The 26,658-nt window shown below is 42.1% G+C and overlaps 1 protein-coding gene across 1 annotated transcript; it reads left to right on the forward strand.

Annotated features, from left to right (window-relative positions):
- On the forward strand, window positions 1-23,994 carry LOC102394022 (heat shock cognate 71 kDa protein-like). Its single transcript, XM_045165892.1, has 2 exons — window positions 1-69; window positions 23,535-23,994. Exons 1-2 carry the CDS (start codon window positions 1-3, stop codon window positions 23,982-23,984), a joined length of 519 nt encoding a protein of 172 aa, XP_045021827.1. The 3' UTR covers window positions 23,985-23,994.
- The last annotated feature ends 2,664 nt before the right edge of the window (window positions 23,995-26,658 follow it).

Raw genomic sequence — 26,658 nt, forward strand, 5'->3', positions numbered from 1 at the left:
ATGGAGCTCATCCGATCACCAGCTAGTGAAAGGAGCAAAATTCAGATACAGCTCAAGAGTCTGTTTTTGGTAGACATGGGCTCACTGAGCAACTATGAAATCCTGTAGCAATCTAGGCTAGGGACCATCTCACCTGGCAAAAGTGGTCTGCTGGCTTGAGGGTGATACTTTCTAATACAGTCATGGCATTCCCTTGCTGCTACCTTAGGGTAACTCCCTATTTCCAGTCCACAGGATATTTCCCTTCTCTCCTTTGTGACTGAAAGGTATTCCCCTCTCTTCCCAGCAACTTGCTTATCAGGCTGTTAAGTCTCAGGGTCAGTAAAATACAAAGTTACCTGCTTGCAACTAAAAAGAGGAGAGGATGGGACTTCCTGGCAGTCCAATGTTTACAACTCTGAGCTTACACTGCAGGGGGTTCGAGTTCCATCCCTGACTGGGGACTAAGATCCAGAATACCACATGATTGCCTCTAAAGTAAATTAATAAATAATTTTTAAAACATAAAAAGAAGGGAAGAGTCTAGAAAGAAGAACACAAATTAATGACTCAAAATTATCTGGACTCACCATACAGAAAATACTTTGTTCAGCCAAATTTAATTGAAAATTTAAGTGAAAGTGTTCATTGCTCAGTCATGTCCCACTCTTTGCTACCCCATGGACTGCAGCGCCAGCCAGGCTCCTCCATCCATGAGATTCTCCAGGTAAGAATACTGGAGTGGGTTGCCATTTCCTCCTCCAGGGGATCTTTCTGACCTAGGGATCGATCTGGGTTCTCCTGCAGTGCAAGAAGATTCTTTACCATTTGAGCCACCAGGGAAGCCCAAATAAATAATTCTTAAAAAATAAAGAGGAAGAGGAGTCTAGAGAGAAAAACATAAATTAATATCTCAAAATTATTATCTGGACTCACCATACAGAAAATACTTCGTTCAGGTAAATTTAATTGAAAATCTTCCTTATAAGAATCCTTTTAGCACTTACTGGAATCTGAAATTATCTTATGTATTTATTGATTTGATTCAATCAAAAAATATTTGGGGAATACTTTTTATATGCCAGATGCTCTCCTAAGTGCTTAAGATATGCCTAAGGCTAAGAATGGGGCTTCCCTGATAGCTCAGTTGGTAAAAAATCTACCTCCAATGTAGGAGACCCCGGTTTGATTCCTGGACAGGGAAGATCCTCTGGAGAAGAGATAGGCTTCCCACCCCACCATTCTTGGGCTTCCCTTGTGGCTCAACTGGTAAAGAATCTGCCTGTAATACGGGAGACCTGGGTTCAATCCCTGGGTTCGGAAGATCCTCTGGAGAAGGGAAAGGCTACTCACTCCAGTATTCTGGCCTGGAGAAGTCCATGGAATGCATAGTCCATGGGGTCGCAAAGAGTCAGACATGACTGAGCAGCTTTCACTTCAAGGCTAAGAACAAGACAAGCTAGGACATTCTTCTTATGGAGATTATATTCTTATGGGACTGAGTGAACAAAATCCCACCAACCATCAAGAATATAAACAAGGAAGATGCCAGTTAATGAACCTCTTCACTTTGACTTTTCACTTTCATGCACTGGAGAAGGAAATGGCAACCCACTTCACTATTCTTGCCTGGAGAACCCCAGGGACAAGGGAGCCTGGTGGGCTGCCATCTATGGGGTCCCACAGAGTCGGACACGACTGAAGCGACTTAGCAGCAACAGATCGTTCATGAAATTTTTACCATGTATGGTAAATGCTGCCACTTGTACCCTCTCCAGAACTTAAGGTCTTGCGTCAAAAGCCTAAATAGGTTTAGGCAAATCTTGTCCATTTCTTCCTCAATTATGTTTATTAAGGTATTATTTACATGCACTAAAACTAACCAATTTTAAAAGTACAGTTTAATGAGTGCTTGAATAGAATAATGTCAGCGCAATAATTAAGATACTACCCTAAAGTGTTCTCGTGTTCCTTTAAATTAGATCCCCTCAATCCGCCACCAGGCCCTAACAACAGCCGAACTCCATTTAGACACCCTAGTTTTGCCTTTTTACAACTTCATATAAATAGAAGTGTGTAGTACGTGGGCTTCCCAGATGGCACAGTGGTAATGAATCTGCCTGCAAAGCACGCAACAGGGGTTCGATCCCTAGATTGGGAAGATCTCCTGGAGGAGGAAACAGCAATGTACTTCTAGTATTCTTGCCTGGAAAATCCCATGCAGAGAGGATCCTGGAAGGCTACAGTTCAGATCAGATCATATCAGATCAGTCGCTCAGTCGTGTCCGACTCTTTGTGCCCCCGTGAATCGCAGCACACCAGGCCTCCCTGTCCATCACCAACTCCCGGAGTTCACTCAGACTCACGTCCATCGAGTCAGTGATGCCATCCAGCCATCTCATCCTCTGTCGTCCCCTCCTCCTCTTGCCCCCTGATCTCTCCCAGCATCAGGGTCTTTTCCAATGAGTCAACTCTTCGCATGAGGTGGCCAAAGTACTGGAGTTTCAGCTTTAGCATCATTCCTTCCAAAGAAATGCCAGGGCTGATCTCCTTCAGAATGGACTGGTTGGATCTCCTTGCAGTCCAAGGGACTCTCAAGAGTCTTGTCCAACACCGCAGTTCAAAAGCATCAATTCTTTGTCGCTCAGCCTTCTTCACAGTCCAACTCTCACATCCATACATGACCACAGGAAAAACCATAGCCTTGAGCAGACGAACCTTTGTTGGTAAAGTAATGTCTCTGCTTTTGAATATGCCATCTATGTTGGTCATAACTTTCCTTCCAAGGAGTAAGTGTCTTTTAATTTCATGGCTGCAATCACCATCTGCAGTGATTTTGGAGCCCAGACAAATAAAGTCTGACACTGTTTCCACTGTTTCCCCATCCATTTCCCATGAAGTGATGGGATCGGATGCCATGATCTTCGTTTTCTGAATGTTGAGCTTTAAGCCAACCTTTTCACTCTCCACTTTCACCTTCATCAAGAGGCTTTTGAGTTCCTCTTCACTTTCTGCCATAAGGGTGGTGTCATCTGCATATCTGAGGTTATTGATATTTCTCCCAGCAATCTTGATTCCAGCTTGTGTTTCTTCCAGTCCAGCGTTTCTCATGATGTACTCTGCATATAAGTTAAATAAGCAGGGTGACAATATACAGCCTTGACGTACTCCTTTTCCTATTTGGAACCAGTCTGTTCTTCCATGTCCAGTTCTAACTATTGCTTCCTGACCTGCATACAAATTTCTCAAGAGGCAGATCAGGTAGTCTGGTATTCCCATCTCTTTCAGAATTTTCCACAGTTGATTGTGATCCACACAGTCAAAGGCTTTGGCATAGTCAATAAAGCAGAAATAGATGTTTTTCTGGAACTCTCTTGCTTTTTCCATGATCCAGCAGATGTTGGCAATTTGATCTCTGGTTCCTCTGCCTTTTCTAAAACCAGCTTGAACATCAGGAAGTTCATGGTTCACATATTGCTGAAGCCTGGCTTGGAGAATTTTAAGCATTACTTTACTAGCATGTGAGATGAGTGCAATTGTGCAGTAGTTTGAGCATTCTTTGGCATTGCCTTTCTTTGGGATCGGAATGAAAACTGACCTTTTCCAGTCCTGTGGCCACTGCTGAGTTTTCCAAATTTGCTGGCATATTGAGTGCAGCACTTTCACAGCATCATCTTTCAGGATTTGGAATAGCTCAACTGGAATTCTATCACCTCCACTAGCTTTGTTCGTAGTGATGCTTTCTAAGGCCCACTTGACTTCACATTCCAGGATGTCTGGCTCTAGGTCAGTGATCACACCATCGTGATTATCTGGGTCGTGAAGATCTTTTTTGTACAGTTCTTCTGTGTATTCTTGCCATCTCTTCTTAATATCTTCCACTTCTGTTAGGTCCATACCATTTCTGTCCTTTATCGAGCCTATCTTTGCATGAAATGTTCCTTTGGTATCTCTGATTTTCTTGAAGAGATCTCTAGTCTTTCCCATTCTGTTGTCCACAGTTCATGGGATCACAAAGAGTTGGACACGGCTGAGCAACCGAACACACAGTACAGAGTCTTTTGTATTTAAGTTCTATTTTTATTGAATCTGTAATTATAATTTCCTTAACACCATCCCAATGATTCAGTAAAGATGATCACAGTCAGCTTTATCTGCAAAGATATAATGTTTTTAAACTAGTTATTTTAAAGCCACCTGTCTCACTTTTGTAAATTGCACAATAAAGTACTGTAGGCAAACATTCATATAAATATAAATATTCATATAAATATTCATATAAAGTACTGTAGGCAACTATTCATATAATGCCAAGGGCTATGACACTAAAGGCAGGGATTTTGTGGATCTTATTCCTAATCTTCTCATTTGCCCCATGATGTCACACACATACACACACGCACACACACGTAAGAGAGCATTTGAATGCTGTAATATAATATCCACCTTTCCTGTGCTTAGCAAAAAACATGTAAATTTTTGGCACAACAAGTCCAAGTCATAATATATGCATAACATTTGAAAAAATAAAAATTAAAACTGGAGTGACTTCTCAGCTTGCATAGATTTCCTTACTATTTCTATGTTTTCAAAATGGAGTTTATTGTATTTTTACAACAAAATAAAATTTCACTGTAATCATTTTGGAGAGGATGCATATAAAGAAAAAATTATGTTTATAATTAAATATAATTTGGAGCATAGTTGTATTTATTACTTCTCTACAGAATGTCATATTATAAGGATTTTGTCTTCAGATTCTCTGCCATTTCACTGCATCATTTCAACACTGAATGTGTTTTCCTTTTTGTACCTGGAAGGGATGCTAAACACAGAGGACTGATGCTATTACCCTACAGAGTTTTTCAGTGTTTATTTCTTATTGAATTTATGGGGATTGGTAGCACTTGCTGGGTTCAAAATATGGACTCAGCATGTAGCATAATTCACCACTCAGTCCTCAGACTTCTTTGTCATAGAAAACCAGGATTCTGTTTTCTGAATCTCTGATTTACAGATGGGTCATAACAACAATCTTGACATTTAGACAATGGAGAAATTTGTCTAGCCTTTCAGTCTTGTTCTGAACACTTGCTGCCTGGTGGTGTGAGAAAAACATGCCTATTTTCAGAATGATCCCAGGTCTGTGCAGAAAAGGACGCTAGTATGCAGTGTCTGGAGACTGAGTTCTCTAGTTAAGAGAGAGATTAGGGGACAAATCACCAAAAGCCAACCTCTCATTTCTCAGCAAGGGGATTTGTTTCTCTTTTCCCTCTCAGGGTCATATACAGCCATGGAGGATTAAAAGAAGCATGTAATCTTGTGAATTCTTTTTCTCTTAATACTTTTTAAATTTTTTCTGGCCACATGGCTCTGTGTGATCTTAGTTCCCCAACTAGGAATCAAACCTGTGCCCCTGATAGTGGAAGCATGGAGTCCTAACCACTGGACCACCAAGGAAGTCCCCGATCATAGAATTTTAATGCCTGACAAAGCCTTAGGTGTATGAGACTTGAGAGGGTTGATACTGACTATGACCAAGACCACGAAGGGAGAGGAACTGTCCAGCACTCGTAGGCCTGACTCCCAGCTCTGTATACTTTCTTCAGCACCAAGTTGCCTCTCCATGGCTAAGAAGGTGTCCTTTTCAGGCTCTACTGAAATATTAACTTCCCAGTTTTTTGGACTCCACTGCTTTGAGTGGGCTTCCCATGTGGCGCTAGCAGTTAAAAAAAAAAAACAAAAAAAAAAAACCCTCCTGCAATGTAGGAGACACAAGTGAAAGTGAAAGTCACTCAGTCATGTCAGACTCTTTGCGACCCCATGGACTCTACAGTCCATGGAAGTCTCCAGGCCAGAATACTGGAATGAGTAGCCTTTCCCTTCTCCAGGGGATCTTCCCAACCCAGGGATTGAACCCAGGTCTCCCACATCGCAGGCAGATTCTTTACCAGCTGAGCCACAAGGGAAGCCCAAGAGATGCAAACTCTGTCCCTGGGTTAGGAAGATCTCCTGGAGAAGGGTATGGCAACCCACTCCAGTATTTTTGCCTGGAGAATTCCATGGACAGAAGAGCCTGGTGGACTACAGTCCATAGGGTTGCAAAGAGTAGGACACGACTGAAGTAACTTAGCATATACACAGCTTGAGCAGTAGTGACAGATTTTATTTTATTTTTTTGAGCTCCAAAATCACTGCAGCCATGAAATTAAGAGACACTTGCTTCTTGGAAGGAAAGCTATGACAAACTTAGACAGTGTGTTAAAAAACAAATACATCACTTTGCTGACAAAGGTCCATATAGTCAAAGCTATGGATTTTCCAGTAGTCATGTATGGATGTGAGAGTTGGACCATAAAGAATGCTGAGCACCAAAGAATTTATGCTTTCAAACTATAGTGCTGGAGAAGACTCTTAAGAGTCTCTTGGACTGCAGAGAGATCAAACCAGTCAATCCTAAAGGAAATTAACCCTGAATATTCATTGGAAAGACTGATACTAAAGCTGAAGCTCCAATCCTTTGGCCAGCTGATTGACAGAGCCAAATCACTGGAAAATATCTTGATGCTGGGAAAGATTGAAGGCCAAAGGAGAAGAGGGTGGCAGAGCATGAGATAGTTAGATAGCATCACTGACTCAGTGGCAAGAATTTGAGCAAACTCCAGGAGATAGTGAAGGACAGGGAAGCCTGGTATGCTGCAGTTCATAGGGTTGAAAAGAGTTGGAGATGACTTGGCAACTGAACAACAGCCTTGAGAAGCTGTTGTGGTATTAAATAGACATAACTTTCCTTAAAAAAAAGTAGGGATAGTCCTTTTTTGATCAAGTCTAATTTTAGTCATTGTCACAAACAAATGAAAAATGACCATTATTACCACAAACATTTCTTGAGGTAAGATAGAGTACATCGCCTACTTGCTTTTCTAATTTTATTTCAAACTTGGTTCATTTTGTGATTTCCAATAGACTCATTTGTATGAAAATAGAAAACTTGAAATTTAAGTTTTTTAAGATGGAAACTGGGCAACATTTGGCAACAACAACAGTATTGAACTCAGTGCCCTTAGGTCTTGATTTTGCACAGAAGATGAGGAATGGGTGGAGAATGTGGGAGCTTGCAAAAGAATTCATAGCTAGCTTCACCACCAAAGAAGAAGGTATCTCCACGAAGCTAGTGGTTCTCTAGTGACTTGAGATCAGGTTTCCAGGTCCTAATCTAGTCGTGTTCATACAGCTCTAGGTTGAAGTAAGTACCATGGCTTTGTCTCTGTGTATATTTACCCATGGATCTTCCCAACCCAGGGACTGAACCCTGGATCGGAAAGATCCCCTGGAGGATGGCATGGCAACCCACTCCAGTATTCTTGCCTGGAGAATCCCAAGGACAGAGAAGCCTGGTGGGCTACAGTCCATGAGGTCGCAAAGAGTCAGACACAACTGAGCGACTAAGCACAGCACAGCACATATTTACCCACAGATTATTTTGGAAGGAGTGCTATTAAATTGCTCCCGGAATATGGTTGGCTTTAAGGAAATCTTGGTGCCTTTACTGAAGAGTTTTCCTCTCAGTGTTAGTATTTTTTCCTGAACTTGCCATTGAATAGGGTTCACCATGGTAAGACTAGATATTTACAATGGCTTTGGATCAGAAGTAGGTCCCAAATGGTGACTTGTCCATTCAGTTTCTTTAATGTGAGGCATAGTAATAGCATCCTCGAGCTGGAATCTCACATTTAGAAAACCCATCATTAATAGTCTTGCTGCACCTTGAATATCCATTGATGATCTGTGTCTCACTGATAGAAAAACCAACAAAAATGGAATTGTGTATTTTTTATTTTATAATGGGATTAGGTAATGGCCCAATTATGTTCAGCCTCACTGAGTAAAGGGTCTCTCTCTCTAATTAGTGGGTGGACATTGCAGGATAGCTCTGACCTTTTGTTCCTCCTTATACTAATGGAAAAGACCTTATACTGTGTGAGGGGGGTCATAATGAGATTGTTGCTGAAATCCACTAAATAGGGTAATAAATATAGTCTGACGACTGTTGATTTTTCTGTGACATAACCAGAAGGCAATTCTGTTGACTTCAGCAAGTGCTCAGACTGTGGTAGACTCACCAATGGTAATTATTTTTTCCCTTTAAAAAGTTGGGATTTCTCCCTGAGTTTCCTTGTAAAATGGGGATCAATGGAAAGATGGGAACTGCTTCGACAAGCTTCTGCTAATTCTGCCTCCAGAAAAGACAGGTAGATAATCAAAAGGGGCATGTATGTCCTCGGCTTCACTTCAAAAGAAAATACACAGTCTTTCACAGTTAGGAATTATAGCAATAAGTAATAAGCAAGGAGGGCTCCTGAGTCAGAAAAAGGACCTAACCAATTGAAATCAGACAGGTATTAACAAGAAGACTTCCTCTGCTGATTCTTCCTCAAGCATGAGTAGAGTCCAATAGAACAGTGAAAATGGTCAGAAAAAAAGATGCAAGGCAAGATTATTAATACTACTTGCATTCTATTCCCTAACATCCCTTGAATCTACCAGTTTTTGTCCATCTGACTGCTACCACCTTAGTCAAAACCTCCATTGCCCTTGAGTGGACTCCTTACCATGGCCACCCAGTTGGTCTCTCTGCATGGATCCAGCAGATAGTAGTTTCTTCAAAATGCAAGTCAGGTCACAGTGATCTCCTACACTTCCTTGTGTGACCTGCAAGACCCTGCCACGACCTAGGGCCCAGTGCTTCTCAGCCTCAGAAGTTTGTCTCTTAAGGGGCCTTTGGGTGGTATGTGGAGATGGCTGTGGTCACCCCACTGAGGCAGACTCTTGGCATCTAGTGCTTGTGCTGCTAACCATCTGTTCATGCAAATTCATATGCCTAACACGCAGTGAGGCCAAGCAAGCTGAAACATTGGAGTTTGGAGCTGAAAATGTTTATTTCAGGGCTTTGCAAGGAGATAAGGTGGCTCACGCCCTAAAAAGCCATCAGGGTATGTGTGTGTGCTCAGTCAGGTCCCACTCTTTGCAACCCCATGGACTGTAACCTGCCAGGCTCCTCTGTCCATGGGATTCTCTAGGCAAGAATACTGGAGTGGGTTGACATTTCGTACTCCATGGGATCTTCCAGATCCAGAGACCAAACCCACGTCTCTTACATCTCCTGCATTAGCAGGTGGATTCTTTAGCCCTGTGCCACCTGGGATGCTCCGTCCTACCCCCCAGGCAAAAACATCCTTGAGTTCCGCACATACTCCCCTTCCCCCGCCAAGAGTTTCAACAAAGCACTTTTAAAAGCCAGATGAGACAGGAATGTCACCGGGTCACAGATCAGATCCTACACAATTGTCTGATTGGCTGATGGTGAGAAAGTAGTGTGGAGTCACAGGGGTATCAGTCCTTAGGCTCTAGGAGGCCTGGGGCCGTGTGCTCAGGTCATCAAGTAGTTAACATCTTTAGTTTGGTTCCAGGGTTTTCACATTTGCAAAACAACTCAGGAAATGTATATCAAATACTGTTATCTAGGTACCACAGAGAGGAGCAAAAGCAGAGGATCAGAGGGGAGAGGTGTCCTGGGGAGACCCAGGGCAATTACACATCCACAAGGCACAGGACCCTGAATATTTATTGGAAGGACTGATGCTGAAACTGAAGCTCTTATATTTTGGTCATCTCATGCAAACAGCCTACCCACTGGAAAAGACCCTGATGCTGGCAAAGAATAAGGGCAGGAGAAGGGGGCAACGACGGATGAGATGGTTGGATGGCATTATGTACTCAATGGACATGAGTTTGAATGAACCCTGAGAGACAGTGAAGGAGAGAGAAACCTGGTATGCCACAGTCCATGGGGTCGCAAAGAGTCAGACACGACTTGGTGACTGAACAGAAAGCAAAGGCGCAGGATGGAACTCCACATCAGAGAGTTTTCTGGCCCCAAATGTCAAGCACAGAAATTGCCAACCCAGCCTAGCCCTGCCCACCTCTTACCCTCATCTTGAACCACTCTCCTCCTGACTTACTCTTCAAGCATGCTGGATTTGTTCCACAAATTTTCCATCTTTCCCATTTTCAGTCCTGTGTGTCTGTTATTTTCTCTGAAGGCTATACTCTCTCCCCTAAAATTCCCCTCACACATCTTCTGAATGTCTTTTTAGGAGTTCTTTTCACAGGGAAACCTTGACCAATGTCCACCCAATCTCTTATATGCTAACAGACGTGGTTAGGGTCATTTTCTGGAGAAGGCAATGGCACCCCACTCCAGTACTCTTGCCTGGAAAATCCTGTGGATGGAGGAGCCTGGTAGGCTGCAGTCCATGGGGTCACTAGGCGTCGGGCACGACTGAGCGACTTCACTTTCACTTTTCACTTTCATGCATTGGAGAAGCAAATGGCAACCCACTCCAGTGTTCTTGGCTGGAGAATCCCAGGGACGGGGGAGCCTGGTGAGCTGCCGTCTATGGGGTCGCACAGAGTCGGACACAACTGAAGTGACTTAGCAGCAGTAGCAGGGTCATTTTCAAATCTAAGTAGGGCTGATTCTAAAATCTTTACATAATGGGAAAACTAAGATCCCATATGCTATGTGGTGCGGCCAAAAAAAAAAAAGAAAGTGGAAGCTAAAATCTACAGTATTGGTAGCTGGCCAGTGAAGAGGGCTGTGGTGGACGCAGGTTGTAGGGGGCTTAAAGCAGACATGGCTGAGTGCTGATCCTCCCCCCTCCCTGCTTAAGTTTTTTATTTGAAATGATTATTAACTGACAGACATTTTTCTCAAATAAATTCCAAGCCCCCTCTATGCTCCAGTGACTATGCCAGGTAAGGAAGGGTGAGGGGAATACTAAGATGAACATAACACGCTCTCACCTGGTGTATTTTTCAAAGTGCTGTATCATTTGTGCAGAGCAGAAGAGGAAGTGAGTAACTTGATCTCTATTGGTGTTCATAATCATACAATCATTTTTTTCACTAAGTATCTACTAAATGCCAAGCATTGGTCAAGGTGCAGGGGATACCAAAGTAAATAGCAAATACTTTTTACTCTTAAAGAACTTCCTATTCAGTGGAAATAATAGCTAATTTTACTGGGCTTCATAATTCCTGCACACAGATTGTATCTCATCCATTCCCTCCTACTTTCTCCATGAATTAGGTGTTATTATTACACTGAATTAACAGAGGAGGAAGCTGAGCTTTGGAGAAGACAGTTCAGTTCAGTTGAGTTCAGTCACTCAGTCATGTCCAACGCTTTGCGACCCCATGGACTGCAGCATACCAGGCTTCCCTGTCCATCACCAACTCCCAGAGCTTGCTCAAACTCATGTCCATCCAGTCGGTGATGCCCTCCAACCATCTCATCCTCTGTTATCCCCTTCTCCTCCTGCCTTCAATCTTTCCCAGTATCAGGGTCTTATCCAATGAAGATAGTTAAATAGAGTGAAATCTTTTGAGTGAAGGGCCCATACCTGACTTTTTTATTGTCATAACTCCAGTGGTCAGCTGAGAGTGGGTGGTCATTGTATGTTTGTTGAATGAATGAATAAACTTCTTTGCCAAAGGTCACAGCTTACAAAGTGATGTGCTAGGATTTCCAGCCTTCCAAGTTCACACTCATTCTTTCATATCACAGCTTTCAATGGTTTCATGCTTGCCTTCACTTAATGTCTGTTTGTCTACCAGGTGGCTAATCTGTGAGGTATAAGAAGGAGGTTTATAAGAGGAAAGGAGAGGGATTTCCTTGGTGGTCCAGCCTTTAAGAATCTGCCCTCCAATGCAGGGGATGTAGGTTTGATCCCCAGTCAGAGAACTAAGGTCTTACATGCCCTGGGGCAACTAAACCCCTAAGCTACAACTAGAGAAGCCTGAACACCGCAAGGAAGACCCAACACAGACTAAAAAGAAGAAGTAGAGGGAAAGAGCCACATAGGCAAAGCAAAAAGAATGCTCATGATTCTGTTTCTCTCTCTCCCTTCAGCTAGTTAGAAGCCCCTGAAATAACAGGCTGTTCTTATTGAATCCCTGTGCACCCCCTGTTAATGGCAAAGAGTATTCAATTTTACACATTGAGGAAAACTTACACAGCAGAAGGAGACCTTTAAATCTATGTTTCATTTGCACAACTATAGACCTAAATTTAAGTAAATGAGACCTCCCTTGTTAGTTGTGAAGGGTTTGATGATTTTATAAGTTCCATGAAATTCTTTGGCTGTTAACTATAGTTGACTTTTGGAAGCAGAGTCAGGAAAGTTAGCAAAGTGGAAATTATACAACAAAGTATTTTGTTCCCCTTAAATAGTTGAAAAGAGTTCTTTAAGAAACAAAAACACTAATTCAAAAATATACATATATCCCAATGTTCATAGCAGCAAGATTTACACTTGCTAAGATATGGGAGCAACCTAAGTGTTCATCATGAGATGAATGGATAAAGAAGCACACACATCTTCAATGGAATACTACTCGGCCACGAAAAAGAACAACATTTTGCCATTTTTAGCAACATGGTTGGACTTGGAGGGCATTATACTAAGTGAAATAAGTCAGACAGAGAAAGACAACTACTGTATGATATAACTTACGTGTGAACCCTTAAAAATACAACAAACTAGTGAATAAAACAAAAAAAGAAGCAGATTCACAGATATAGGGAACAAACTAGAGGTTACCAGTGTGAGCGGGGGGAGGGAAGGCATAAATTATTGGGTGTATGATAGGATCAAGGATGTACTATACAATGTGGGGAAAATAGCCAATATTTTGTAATAACTGTAAATGAAAGTAACTTTTAAAATCATGTAAAAAATAAACAACAATTTTAAAGAATTCTTTGGGGAAAAAATATTATAGACTTATGTATACAGTATATGACGTGAGTTTGAGTGAACTCCGGGAGTTGGTGATAGACATGGAGGCCTGGGTGCTGCGATTCGTGGGGTCGCAGAGAGTCGGACACGACTGAGCGACTGAACTGAACTGAACTGATACAGTATATGAGTAATTATACTGGTGCCAAGTAGATATAAACATGTATATATGCTGTGTCATTAGTGACTTAGTTTGAATAATTATATACTGGGGATAAAAATTAGTCCCGCTATTCATGTCATGTCAATCCAACCCTGGACTAGTCATGAGCATTAGAAACCTAATACGAAGTGGTCTGCCACTCATAATTCCAAACCCTGTTCTTTTGGAGTCATTAATTGTAATTTGTGGATGTTACAGATAGTGGCAATTGCACATGTTGCCAAAATTGACATGCTTATGATTATCTAAGCTTAAACTGAGTGCTGCTGCCAGGGAGTCTTGTCTGAAAAGCTCTTAGGCATCAGCCCTGCAGGAGACAATGACGTAGTGTCTGGGGATAGGCTAACAGAAACTGCCAGATTCATTTTCACTTAAACTCCATCAAAAGTGTCTAAGCTCCAAACCTAAGCTCTAAATGTGATCAAACAGTTACATTTGCCTTTTCCTACCAACCATAAAGAGTATGATATTTGGTAAACTTTTAGAAGATGAGTGGAAAGTGGGCCCAAGCCAGCCAAGGACTGTTTTTAGAGAAAGAAATGGGATAAGGAGAAAAGCTAAGAACTTCTTTTTAACTTTGGGATAGAAAGAGAAATTAATAGAAGTTCAAAATCAATTCTAAGACACTAGAACAAAATCAAATCTCAGTGGCCTTGCTGACTGAGAGGCAGGTCCAATTTGAGAAAGGACCTCGAGATTTCTGAGTGGTGAGTCTTGCATTTAGTATCATCAGTGCCAGCTGGTCTGAGAGGTCTGTTCAGGAGGGTATGAAAGATACCAGAACAAATTCTGGCCCAGTGGACTGCTGGGAGGAACTGGGAGAAAGGAAGGAGGTCAAGTCCCTACCTGTAGTAGTTTGATGCTTTCGAACTGTGGTGCTGGAGAAGACTCCTGAGAGTCCCTTGGACTGCAAGGAGATCCAACCAGTTCATCCCAAAGGAAATCAGTCCTGAATATTCATTGAAAGGACTGATGCTGAAGCTGAAGCTCCAATCTCTCAGCCACCTGATGAGAAGGACTGACTCATTGGAAAAGACCCTGATGCTGGGAAAGATAGAGGGCAGGAGGAGAAGGGGGAGACAGAGGATGTGATGGTTGGATGGCATCACAGACTCAATGGATATGAGTTTGAGCAAACTCTGGGAGACAGTGAAGGACAGGCAAGCCTGGTGTGCTGCAGTCCATGGAGTTGTAAAGAGTCAGACATGACTGAGCTACTGAACAACAATTCATTTCCTAGGGCTGACACAACCTACCACATACTAGATGGCTTAAAATAACAGACATGTATTCTCTCCTCATACTGGAGACTAGACGTTTGAAATCGAGGTGTCAGCAGGGTTGGTTTCTTTGTATGCTCTGAGGGAGGCAGCTGTTCTATGTTCCTCTCCTAAATTCTGGTGGTTGTTTGTCATCCTTGGAGTTCCCTGGCTTGAACACATGTCACTCAATTCCCTGCCTCCATCATCATGTGACATTCTCTCTGTCTCTCTGAATCTCTCTCTCTTGATAAGAACACCAGTTATTGGATTCAGGGCACACTCGAATCCAGTGCAACCTCACCATTTTATTATTCTTATCTTTTATTTTATTAAAGCTTCTTATTTTGTATTGAAGTGTAACCGATTGACACTGCTATGATGGTTCCAGGTGCACAGCAAAGGGACTCAGCCATACTCACACATGTATCCATTCCCCCTCTTCCGCTCCCATCCAGGCTGCCACATGACGTCGGGCAGAGTTCCCAGTGCTGTACAGTAGGGCCTTGTTGAGTCCTTCTTAACTTGACTTCATCTGCCTAGACCCTATCTCTGAATAAGCTCACGCCACTGAGACCAAAGATGAGGACTTGAACGGACCTTTCTGGGGGAGACACTTCAACTTACGACAACCTCTTTCCTTCTCTTATGCTAGCATGCCTTCCACCATTCTTCACCTAGCCGCCATTCATTCCTGATGTTTAACCACCCTAGCTGTCCCATGACCTGAGTATCCCCTTGAGTATCCCCTTGAGCTGAGTATCCCCTTGAGCTGAATATCTCCTTGAGTATCCCCTTGTCTCTCCCATTATGGACACTGTTCGGATTAGTGCTGGCCTGTAGCAGGTTGGATTTGTGATTTGGACTGCTGACTCTTCTTTGCTCAACAGGTGGAAGTGGGTGGGATGAGGGAGTGGGGAGAGCAGGGTCACACTTCTCTCATCATTCCCAGCCCCACACCCCCCTGCTCCCAGGTAGCATCAGTTGCATCTGGCATCTGGGTGGTGTCTGTCATCAGCAGTGAGGCCTCAGCTTGCCTCTGAGCAATGACTATGCCATTTATGAACAGTGTGCAGTCATGTCACATCCTCCTTTTCACATCGTTCTTCATTCTCTGTTATTCTCAAATTCAGACAAAAGAGAGGACCATAATAGGGACTCACAACTAAGTCCCAATACTTGGGCTTGAAATCTTTGCAATTTCCTGTATAAAACATTTTTCTCTGTCACTAATATCTTTCAGGACCGTGTGATTCTGAAGGGAGGAAGAGAGGTTTTGCTGTTGATTGCTATATAGCTTGAAACCATCCTTATTCTTTATAGTACAGAAGTGATAATCTCTCGTATTTTAATACACAATGCCAGGAGGGGAGGGGATCCAAGGGGACCATATATTGGGATTCTACTGTTTTCAGATTTCCAATATAATTGAAGGAGGGGATTCTCCCATAATAGAAGCTGTAGACCTGAGTAACTATACCAGTCCCACAAACTCAATCCTCTTTTGAATTAATTTAATTAAGCCATGATTTACAGTTTTCTTTGTAATCTTGAGGCAGGAGGTAGATACTCCCCTCCCCGCCCCGCCCCCCACCCCCCAAGAGTAAAGCAATTGGAGTTTCATTCCCTGTGGACTGAAATTCCAAGACAGAATAGCAGGACAATTGACAGAGGAGGCTGGACCCTGAGACCACATATTTCTCAATCTCAAGTCAGGAGACCTCCCCACCCACACATGCGCAGAAAGGCTCTTTGGAGGTCGAAAGGGAAGTGATGTTAAGAGATGCTTTGCCCATATGCCCCTTCTGTAGAACCCATCTTGGCTAAGAGATGCACATGCACGCATGGGAGGATCCTGAGATATGCTAAATATGGACTCAGAACCAAGCAAATCAAAATGATCGGCCAAAGGAAACCCAGAAGAAATGCCCCATGTAAGTGTCGTGAGAGCACAACTCTCTCTGAGTCTGTCCATGTGTCCACATCTCCTGTACTTTTTTTCCTCCTAATAAATACTATACTTATTTCTCTACTTTCCATCTTTGAGGAAATTCATTTCTGCCAAGCTGAAGGGCCGGGGCCTTGACCTTTGATCTAGTGTCTGGAATTCGGTGCTCTCACCGCTATGACCCAGCCTCAATCTTTGACCTGGAGCCCAAGCCCTGCTCTGAGCCACTGAAGGCTGAAGCCACCTGAGGTCAATCTGAACTTAATGTTTTTATTTTAGAATAATAAAGTACAGAATTTGAAGAAAAAAATTCTTTTCTGCTGAGATGGGAACAATAAGAACTAGAAGAGAAGAAAATTATGCCCACCTAAAGCCATCTCATCCTCTGTTGTCCCCTTCTCCTCCTGCCCCCAATCCCTCCCAGCATCAGGGTGATGCTGGATGGCATCACCGACTTGATGGACATGCATCTGAGTGAACTCCGGGAGTTGGTGATGGACAGCGAGGCCTGGCGTGCTGCGGTTCATGGGGTCGCAAAGAGTCCGACGCGACTGAGCAACTGAACTGAACTGAACTGAAATCACGTCTAAATAGCAAGAAGCAGATAAAAAGCTTTCTGCTTTGCTAGTATCCTCTTATTGTTACTATAGATAGAATATTTTAAAAGATAGAGTTATTGATACAAAAATTTTTAAACACACAATAAATTTCCAGGCATCGGAAAGGCTTTTCTTCCACTCTCTTTTCTAAAACAGAAATCCCTGGAGTAAAAAGAAAAACGACGACAACAGGAAAGTCGCATGAAAATGGACACGGAAACCACAAGACTCCCTGAAAATACTCCCGTCTTGCCTGCTTCCTTATTTGCACTGTGCTACGTTTACTGCAGGACAATCTTGTTATTGTTTCAATGTACAGACATGCAGATTTATTTATCTGGCCAAGTGCAAATACTAATGCCACTGAGAAGACAGCAGTGGTTGCTTCCAAATTCAGGACTTAACAATTTCCTGTCCCTGAAGACTTTTCCAGAGCACCATTAAATGCACAGCCACGTCTGAAATCCGAAAAAGGTTTCTGTGTCCCCCCTGGTCAGCTCTGCTTTGGAAAGAGGTCTTTCCCCCATCTCTCGGGAAGGGGAGGGGGTGCATTCTTGGCCTCACTCTAGCGTTCTTTATTTGCATGTGCTAGCTTTTTTATTGCAAATAGGGCTTTAAATCTTACTTTAGAAATGGATATTGCGCTGAATGTGGGTGCCTGCGAGGGAGAAGCTATCAATAATGTTAGTTATGAAAACCTGATCATAAGTGTTTTTAGTCCATTAGCCATTTCGCTTTATTTATGTCCCCTTTCAGGCAGGATTTGAAGCCAATATTCAAAAGATGAAGTTTGGATGAAGAGCAACACAAGAAGATATAAAACACTGTCACGTATTTTCATGCTAGAAAATATTTCTTCCTTATATAATTTTTTTTTTAAACAGCTCCTAAAAATAAGTAACCTCTGGGCAAATGAGGAATGCACAAAAGAGGAACTGGGTCAAGCATAGATATTATTTAACATTTATCTATCTATCTATTCCTTTTCTATCGTTGCATCTAATTACTTTAACCAAAGGTAAATTACAAAATTTTTAAAATTACTTATCACACCCCTCATAAACATACCCACAGGCAATTTGGACATGTTTTTTTCTCCATTTCAGCTCCTGACAGAAATTCAGCTCATGATTTATTAATAAAGTCCCGTTTGCTCTTATTTGCTGCTTTATCTTCCAAAGAGCCTGCAGTCTGAACAGTTTAACGTGCAAGAGAGAACACTTCTGGGCCTTTTCCTGGTGGACAGTGGCTGTCCAATATTGAGATTGTGTGGTTACCAATTTAATGCATCCCCAAAGCGACTGCCTGATCCTGATGCACAGAGAAGCATGTGGAAATGTCAGCCCAGGGACTTTGCTCCAAGCTTCACCCCAGCGTAGAGAGCAGAGCCATATTGAGCACGTCCAGTGATTCGCTCCCATTTCACAAAAATAATGCTCAAAGAGACTAGGAGAAGAAACCAGACTGGTGAGGAAAAGGACATCTTGAAGGATCTAACTTCCTACTGTATTAAAACCCATCATAATATAAATGCAAAAGTGAATGCATGTTTTTTCCAGGAGGTTAATAGACATTTGGGGGTCTTTTAAGAAAAAAATCAAATGTTTCAGTTGAATGTCTCACACCAATGAGCAATGTTGTTTCTCAGTGTTGGGCTCTGTGCTTCATCTGAGCTCTGCACCCTTAATGGTAAGGCCCTGACTTTCATGTTAATTTCCATGAATGACAAGGCAGATGAGGTTTTAAGTCCTCCTGCACACCCAAATGAAGGCGAACCCTAGCATCTTGAGTCACCTAGTCCTTCTCTGTGGACTTATTTCTAATTGAATGTTAAGATCAAAGTTTAAGTTTATAAGAAAGAAAAACAAGTGCCTATAAATAGTTATTATCTGACATCCTTATGAAAATTCATGACCTGCCGTTTTATCAGAGACCTTCGAAGAATTCTAATTGTGAAGTCTGCAGAGCTATTAAATGGCTACTACACTTCAGTCTCTTGATAAGAAGTGAGTTAAATAATTGTCCTGTTTAACTTGTGCTTGTTAACCTTTAAGGTCAACTAGTTTGAACATACGTTTAATGAAATCCTGGAGCCAGAATTTATGATACTGCTGCTGAATGTTAAATTGGACAATTTACATAAGCAGGACATTAACCTTCTGAGCACTAAATAGCATTTTAGCACTTAGCCGCTGGGGACAATAAGGAACATGTTCTATATATTTGTGATTAGCTTGCCTGGAAACTCTCATGATGACCAATTGGCCTACCAAGTTTAGCGGCATAATTAAATGAATGGACTCAGCCTAAGTAAATTATCAGTGCTGTGTACAGTATATCATTATAGTCTGAAGGAAAAAAGATATGAATAATTTAATAATACATTACTAATTTATCAATGCTAAGTGACTTCGAGGAGGCTCTTTGTAGCTCATTGTTTTCAATTTGATATTTGATTGACTGCTCATATGATTAAAATTGAACCTATTTCATTTGTTACCGGGAATATATAGAAGCAGAAGATTTGATGTGTTTGTTTTTTTTTTGAGCTGAGCGGTGTGGTGTTTTCTGCCTTGGTGAGATTACAAGATACTACTACTGGGCACTGATTAGCAGATAAGGTAGGTATTTGTCACAATCAGATGTGTGCAGTCCCTACTTCTTGGTGGCTTTCCTGAGGGGAAGGTGCTAACCCTTGCTTTGTTCACAAGCCCAGCTTGCAACACAGCAGCAATTATCATTATGGCTTGGAAGGGTCAAGCATGAGGGAAAGCAATTTGCACTTCACCTAGAAATGTTCCTGCTGATTGTAGACAATCAATCCACTGGGCAGGCTGTCCAGGAGTTGCATTCTATAACCTCAGTCCAACACTTGGGTGTATTGATGGCCAAGCACATATTTGGAGAAATAGTAGCTTACCCTGAAGTATGCTGTCTTCAAAGACAGTACCAGGATCTTGTAGCTCTTCCCCGTGATATTCTATTTTGTATGAATTTGTATGTTTATCTTTTGAGATCGACTTGGTAACATACTGGTCATGCTAGTCAGATCTTTGATTTTTCACACAACTATATGTCTTGGTGTGGAGAAGGCAATGGCAACCCACTCCAGTACTCTTGCCTGGAAAATCCCATGGACGGAGGAGCCTGGTGGGCTGCAGTCCATAGGGTCGCTAAGAGTCAGACATGGCTGAGCGACTTCACTTTCACTTTTCACTTTCATGCATTAGAGAAGGAAATGGCAACCCACTTCAGTATTCTTGCCTGGAGAATCCCAGGGACGGGGGAGCCTGCTGGGCTGCCGTCTATGGGGTCGCACAGAGTCGGACATGACTGAAGTGACTTAGCAGCAGCAGCAGCATATGTCTTGGTGACTGATCTCTTAGCACACACTAATATGTTTAATTTCTTTTAAGGTTGCACAGTACTTTCTTGTATGTATTTGTCATAATTTATTTATTCTTCTGGCTCCATCAAATTTTTTGTCTTTTCCTATTACACACAATTTTAAAATCTTTGTAATACATTTTTATGTTTGAATTCAAGTGTATCCAGAAGATTAATTTCTTATTTGAAAAGAATCACTCTGATACAATTCCTGGTCATGCACTGGTTACTCAGATTGGCGCCAAACTTCCTCATTATATAAAGCAAGTTTTCCTATTAGTATGTATTCCATTTTGCTCTCAGCTGATTTAACTTAATTCTGTCTTTCCAAAGTAAGCTGTCTTTGGGTTTGATAACCAGAATTAGGAATATAGCAGAACATTAGGAAGTTAACTGAGACAGAGGATCTGGCTAAGTTTGAATCAAGTGGGCATAGTAAAAGGTTTAGACTCTGGAACACTACAGCCCTGGATTCAAGTGGTAGCTCAGCTGATTAGTAGCTGTATAGTGTGGACAAGTTACCTAGGCACTCAGTCTGTTTTTTACATTTTTTTGTGTGTAGCTAGTAACAGTATTGGCATTCATGTAACTGTACGGGAATGAAATTATATAATGTTTGTAAATGCACAGTTTCTGGCTCACACTAAGCAGTCAAAAAACTTAACTATCATTAGCTATTAATATTATTTAAATTTTATAAAATAACTAGATTGCTGAGTCAATCCCAGGCAAAATTTGATTATTCACTTTTAAATTCAAATTTAAAACCGTTTCCATCAAGCTATTGCTTGACTATTTTTACCTGGTCAGAGTAACAGCCAGACAATTTTTTTGACCTAACACTGTTTAGAACTGTCTTATAACTAGATACGGTTCAAGCTTTAGCAACTACTATATATACCTTTGGCACCCCACTCCAGTACTCTTGCCTGGAAAATCCCATGGATGGAGGAGCCTGGTAGGCTGCAGTCCACGGGGTCTTGAAGAGTCGGACACGGCTGAGTGCCTTCACTTTCACTTTTCACTTTCATGCATTGGAGAAGGAAATGGCAACCCACTTCAGTGTTCTTGCCTGGAGAATCCCAGGGACGGGAAGCCTGGTAGGCTGCTGTCTATGGGGTCGCGCAGAGTCGGACACGACTGAAGCGACTGAGCAGCAGCAGCAGCATATATACCTTGTTAGGTGAGAAAAGTATTACTAGTCAGATAAGCATTTTCAACTGAGACCTTATAGTAAAATATTTTGTAGGTGTGAAATCATTTTCTTTCACTGTTGCTGTTAACTTTATATTAATCTATAATGCAAAAGCACGCATGAATGGGATTAACCAACACATACTACCATATAGAAGAGATTAACAACAAGGATTTTACTGTATAGCACAGGAAACTATATTCAAGATCTTGTAATAAACTATAATGGAAAAGAATAGAAAAAAGAATATATATAACCAAATCACTTTGCTATACACTGGAAACTGACACAGTATTATAAATCAACCACACTTCAATTCAAAAAATAAAAGAAATTCAAAGGAAAGCATTTTAACTATATGTCAGAAATTAAATGTGCATATCTTTGAACCCAGTGATTCTACCTTAGAAATTTATATAACAGATATTTGGAAAAATCTAGAAATACTCATATTTTTGTTATATTGCTTCTACTAATAAAAAAGTAATAGAGTGAGGGAAAAAAAGAACTCAGAATGTTTGGCCTTCACTACTTTGGAACCCTCCAGGCCTATGTTTTTTTACATAGTTAAGAGAAAAGTAAAGGAACGAATCAAGTTAGTTGTCTCCCTCTGCCTAGTCTGACTGTGAAAGGCTGGAATCCTTCCTCTTGAATTCTCTAGGACGACCACTCAGATCGAAGCCCTTTGGGATATTCAGTTTCCACTTGGAATGTACCAGCCCACCTCAAAACCTGCACCTTTGCTTCTAGATGTTCCATGACATTTCAACTCAGTGGGGGAGAAAAAAACGTACTAGGATCTGGAGTCCCAGGGCTTGAGTTTGTGGCTTATTCAGTTGCTTTGCACTGGGGGAGCTGCCGAAGTCAACTTCTTCGTCTGTCAGGTTTTATAAAAGTACTGACCCTACCTACCTCACAGAAGCAAATGAACTGATAAGAGTCTTTGTAAATAACAGAACTTGGGGAAGAGTTTAGCAATTATTGTTATTATGATTTTCTTAGAGACTGGAAACAATGTTGAGTCGGAGGTAGTATCTGAGGCCAGCAAAAGAAGTCAATTCTGGAATTAACTGGCCCTTTTGTTAGACTTCCCATTCTGTCCAGCAAACCCTTTGTCAGTATGTTCAGACCAACCGAGAGCTTTTCTATGAGCAGAACTTATGTCTTACTCCAGGGTTCAGCTTGAAATTATAGATGTATATATGTGTGTTGACAATACTACTGAATGGTTTTCGTACCTTTATTACCACTCAGGTCAATACTTTGAGCTGACAGCTGAAACTGTAAAAATTCAGTTTCTTTTTAAATTTCTTTTTAGATGATTTCCTTTTTCTTTTTCCATGATCTTCCTCCTGGGCTTCCCAGGTGGTGCTAGTGATAAAGAAGCTGCCTGCCAATGCTGGAGACATAAGAGATGTGGGTTCTATCCCTGGGTCAGGAAGATCCTCTGGAGGAGGGCACACAACCCACTCCAGTATTCTTGCCTGGAGAATATCCCATGGACAGAGGAGCCTGGCAGGCTACAGCCCAACAGATTGAAAAGAGTCAGAAATGACTGAAGCGACTAAGCACACACACATGGTCTTCCTCCTAGCCTGTCTTGCAAGTCAGTCAGTCAGTTCAGCCACTCAGTCATATCCAGATCTTTGCCATTCCATGGAACTGCACCACACCAGGCTTCCCTGTCCATCACCACCTCCCAGGAACTTACTCAAACTCATGTGCATTGAGTCAGTGATGCCATCCAACCATCTCATCCTCTGTAATCCCCTTCTCCAACCTTCAATTTTTCTGAGCATCAGGGCCTTTTCCAATGAGTTGGCTCTTCACATCAGGTGGCCAAAGTATTAGAGCTTCTTCAGCATCAGTCCTTTAATGAATATTCAGGGTTGATTTCCTTTAGGATTGACTGGTTTGATCTCCCTGCAGTACAAGGAACTCTCAAGAGTCTTCTCCAACACCACAGTTCAAAAGCATCAATTCTTCGGCACTCAGCTTTCTTTATAGTCCAACTCTCACATTCATACATGCCTACTGGAAAAACCATAGCTTTGACTAGACAGATCTTTGTTGGCAAAGCAATGTCTCTGCTTTTTAATATGCTGTCTAGGTTGGTCATTAGTGATGTCATTAGTGATTAGACCATCACTAATGACAAAGGCCGCTTGAGCAAGGAAGACATTGAACGCGTGGTTCAAGAAGCAGAGAAGTACAAAGCTGAAGATGAGCAGCAGCAGGATAAGGTGTCTTCAAAGAATTCACTTGAATCCTATGCCTTCAATATGAAAGCTGCTGTTGAGGATGAGAAACTTCAAGGCAAGATTAATGATGAAGACAAACAGAAGATTCTTGACAAGTGTAATGAAATTATCAACTGGCTGGATAAGAACCAGACTGCAGAGAAGGAAGAATTTGAACATCAGCAGAAGGAGATGGAAAAAGTCTGCAACCCCATCATTACCAAGCTGTACCAGAGCGCAGGAGCCATGTCTGGGGGAATGCCAGGAGGAAGGCCTGGGGGCTTCCCTGGTGGTGGAGCTCCTCCATCAGGTGGTGCCTCCTCTGGGCCCACCACTGAAGAGGTTGATTAAGCCAGCCTAGTATATATTTGGGGGCCTTCCTTGTAGCTCACTTGGTAAAGAATCTGCCTGCAGTGCAGGAGACCTGGGTTCAATCCCTGGGTTGGGAAGATCCCCTGGAGAAGGAAATGGCAACCCACTCCAGTGTACTTGCTTGGAAAATCTCATGGACAGAGGAGCCTGGTGAGCTGCAGTCCATGGGGTCGCAAAGAGTCGGGCACGACTGAGTGACTAACACAACAAGGTTGGTCATAGCTTTTCTTCCAAGGAGCTCTTCTTTTAATTTCATGGCTGCAGTCACCATCTGCAGTGATTTTGGAGTCCAAGAAAATAAAGTCTGTCACTGTTTCCATTATTTCCCCATCTATTTGTCATGAAGTGATGGGACCAGATGCCATGATCTTAGTTTCTTGAATGTTGAGTTTTAAGCCAGCTTTTTCACTCTCCTCTTTCACTTTCATTAAGAGGCTCTTCAGTTCCTCTTTGCTTTCTACCATAAGGGTAGTGTCATCTGTAAATCTGAGGTTATTGATATTTCTCCCGGCAATTCCAGCTTGTACTTCATCCAGCCTGGTATTTCGCATGATGTACTCTGCACAGAGTGATGTACTCTGCACTTTCCAGCAGCGGCCACAGGACTGGAAAAGGTCAGTTTTCATTCCAATCCCAAAGAAAGGCAATGCCAAAGAATGCTCAAACTACCGCACAATTGCACTCATCTCACACGCTAGTAAAGTAATGCTCAAAATTCTCCAAGCCAGGCTTCAGCAATACGTGAACTGTGAACTTTCAGATGTTCAAACTGGTTTTAGAAAAGGCAGAGGAACCAGAGATCAAATTGTCAACATCCGCTGGATCATGGAAAAAGCAAGCGAGTTCCAGAAAAACATCTATTTCTGCTTTATTGACTATGCCAAAGCCTTTGACTGTGTGGATCACAATAAACTGTGGAAAATTCTGAAAGAGATGGAAATATCAGACCACCTGACCTGCCTGTTGAGAAACCTGTATGCAGGTCAGGAATCCACAGTTAGAACTGGAAATGGAACAACAGACTGGTTCCAAATAGGAAAAGGAGTACATCAAGGCTGTATATTGTCACCCTGCTTTTTTAACTTATATGCAGAGTACATCATGAGACATGCTGGGCTGGAAGAAGCACAAGCTGGAATCAAGATTGCTGGGAGAAATATTAATAACCTCAGATATGCAGATGACACCACCCTTATGGCAGAAAGTGAAGAGGAACTAAAAAGCCTCTTGATGAAAGTGAAAGTGAAGAGTGAAAAAGTTGGCTTAAAGCTCAACATTCAGAAAACGAAGATCATGGCATCTGGTCCCACCACTTCATGGGAAATAGATGGGGAAACAGTGGAAACAGTGTCAGACTTTATTTTTTGGGGCTCCAAAATCACTGCAGATGGTGACTGCAGCCATGAAATTAAAAGACTCCTTGGAAGGAAAGTTATGACCAACCTAGATGGCATATTGAAAAGCAGAGACATTACTTTGCCAACAAAGGTCCATCTAGCCAAGGCTATGGTTTTTCCTGTGGTCATGTATGGATGTGAGAGTTGGACTGTGAAGAAGGCCGAGTGCTGAAGAATTGATGCTTTTGAAATGTGGTGTTGGAGAAGACTCTTGAGAGTCCCTTGGACTGCAAGGAGATCCAACCAGTCCATTCTAAAGGAGATCAGCCCTGGGTGTTCTTTGGAAGGAATGATGCTAAAGCTGAAACTCCAGTACTTTGGCCACCTCATGCAAAGAATCGACTCATTGGAAAAGACTCTGATGCTGGGAGGGATTGGGGGCAGGAGGAAAAGGGGACGACAAAGAATGAGATGGCTGGATGGCATCACCGACTCAATGGACATGAGTTTGAGTGAACTCCAGGAGTTGGTGATGGACAGGGAGGCCTGGCGTGCTGTGGTTCATGGAGTTGCAAAGAGTCGGACAGGACTAAGCAAATGAACTGAACTGAACTGAACTCTGCAGATTAGTTAAATAAGCAGGGTGACAATATACAGCCTTGACATACTCCTTTCCCAATTTGGAACCAGTCTGTTGTTCCATTTCTGGTTCTAATTGTTGCTTCTTGACCTGCATACAGATTTCTCAGGAGGCAGGTAAGGTAGTCTGGTATTTCAATCTCTTGAAGAATTTTCCATAGTTTGTTGTGATCCACACAGTCAAAGGCTTTGGCATAGTCAATGAAGCAGAAGTAGATGTTTTTCTGTAACTCTATTGTTTTTTCTATGATCCAACAGATGTTGGCTATTTGATCTCTGATTTCTCTGCCTTTTCTAAATCCAGCTTGAACATCTGGAATTTCTCAATTCATGTACTGTTGGAGCCTGGCTTGAAGAATTTTGAGCATTACTTTACTAGCATTTGAGATGAGTGCAATTATGCTGTAGTTTGAACATTCTCTGGCATTGCCTTTCTTTGGGATTGGAATGAAGCTGACATTTTCCAGTCCTGTGGCCACTTCTGAGTTTTCCAAATTTGCTGGCATATTGAGTGTAGCACTTTCACAGCATCATCTTTTAGGATTTGAAATAGCTCAGCTGGAATTCCATCACCTCCACTAGCTTTGTTCATAGTGATGCTTCCTAAGGTTCTCTAGACTTCACATTCCAGGATGTCTGGCTCAAGGTGAGGGATCACACCATCTTGGTTACCTTGG

Source organism: Bubalus bubalis, chromosome 5, assembly GCF_019923935.1.
Source record: "Bubalus bubalis isolate 160015118507 breed Murrah chromosome 5, NDDB_SH_1, whole genome shotgun sequence".
Taxonomy (NCBI): domain Eukaryota; kingdom Metazoa; phylum Chordata; class Mammalia; order Artiodactyla; family Bovidae; genus Bubalus; species Bubalus bubalis.

Coding starts and splice junctions, on each gene's coding strand:
- LOC102394022 (XM_045165892.1), top strand. CDS start 1: ATGGAGCTCATCCGATCACCAGCTAGTGAAAGGAGCAAAATTCAGATA. Junction 70..23,534: donor AGCTCAAGAGTCTGTTTTTG/GTAGACATGGGC, acceptor ATTAGTGATTAG/ACCATCACTAATGACAAAGG.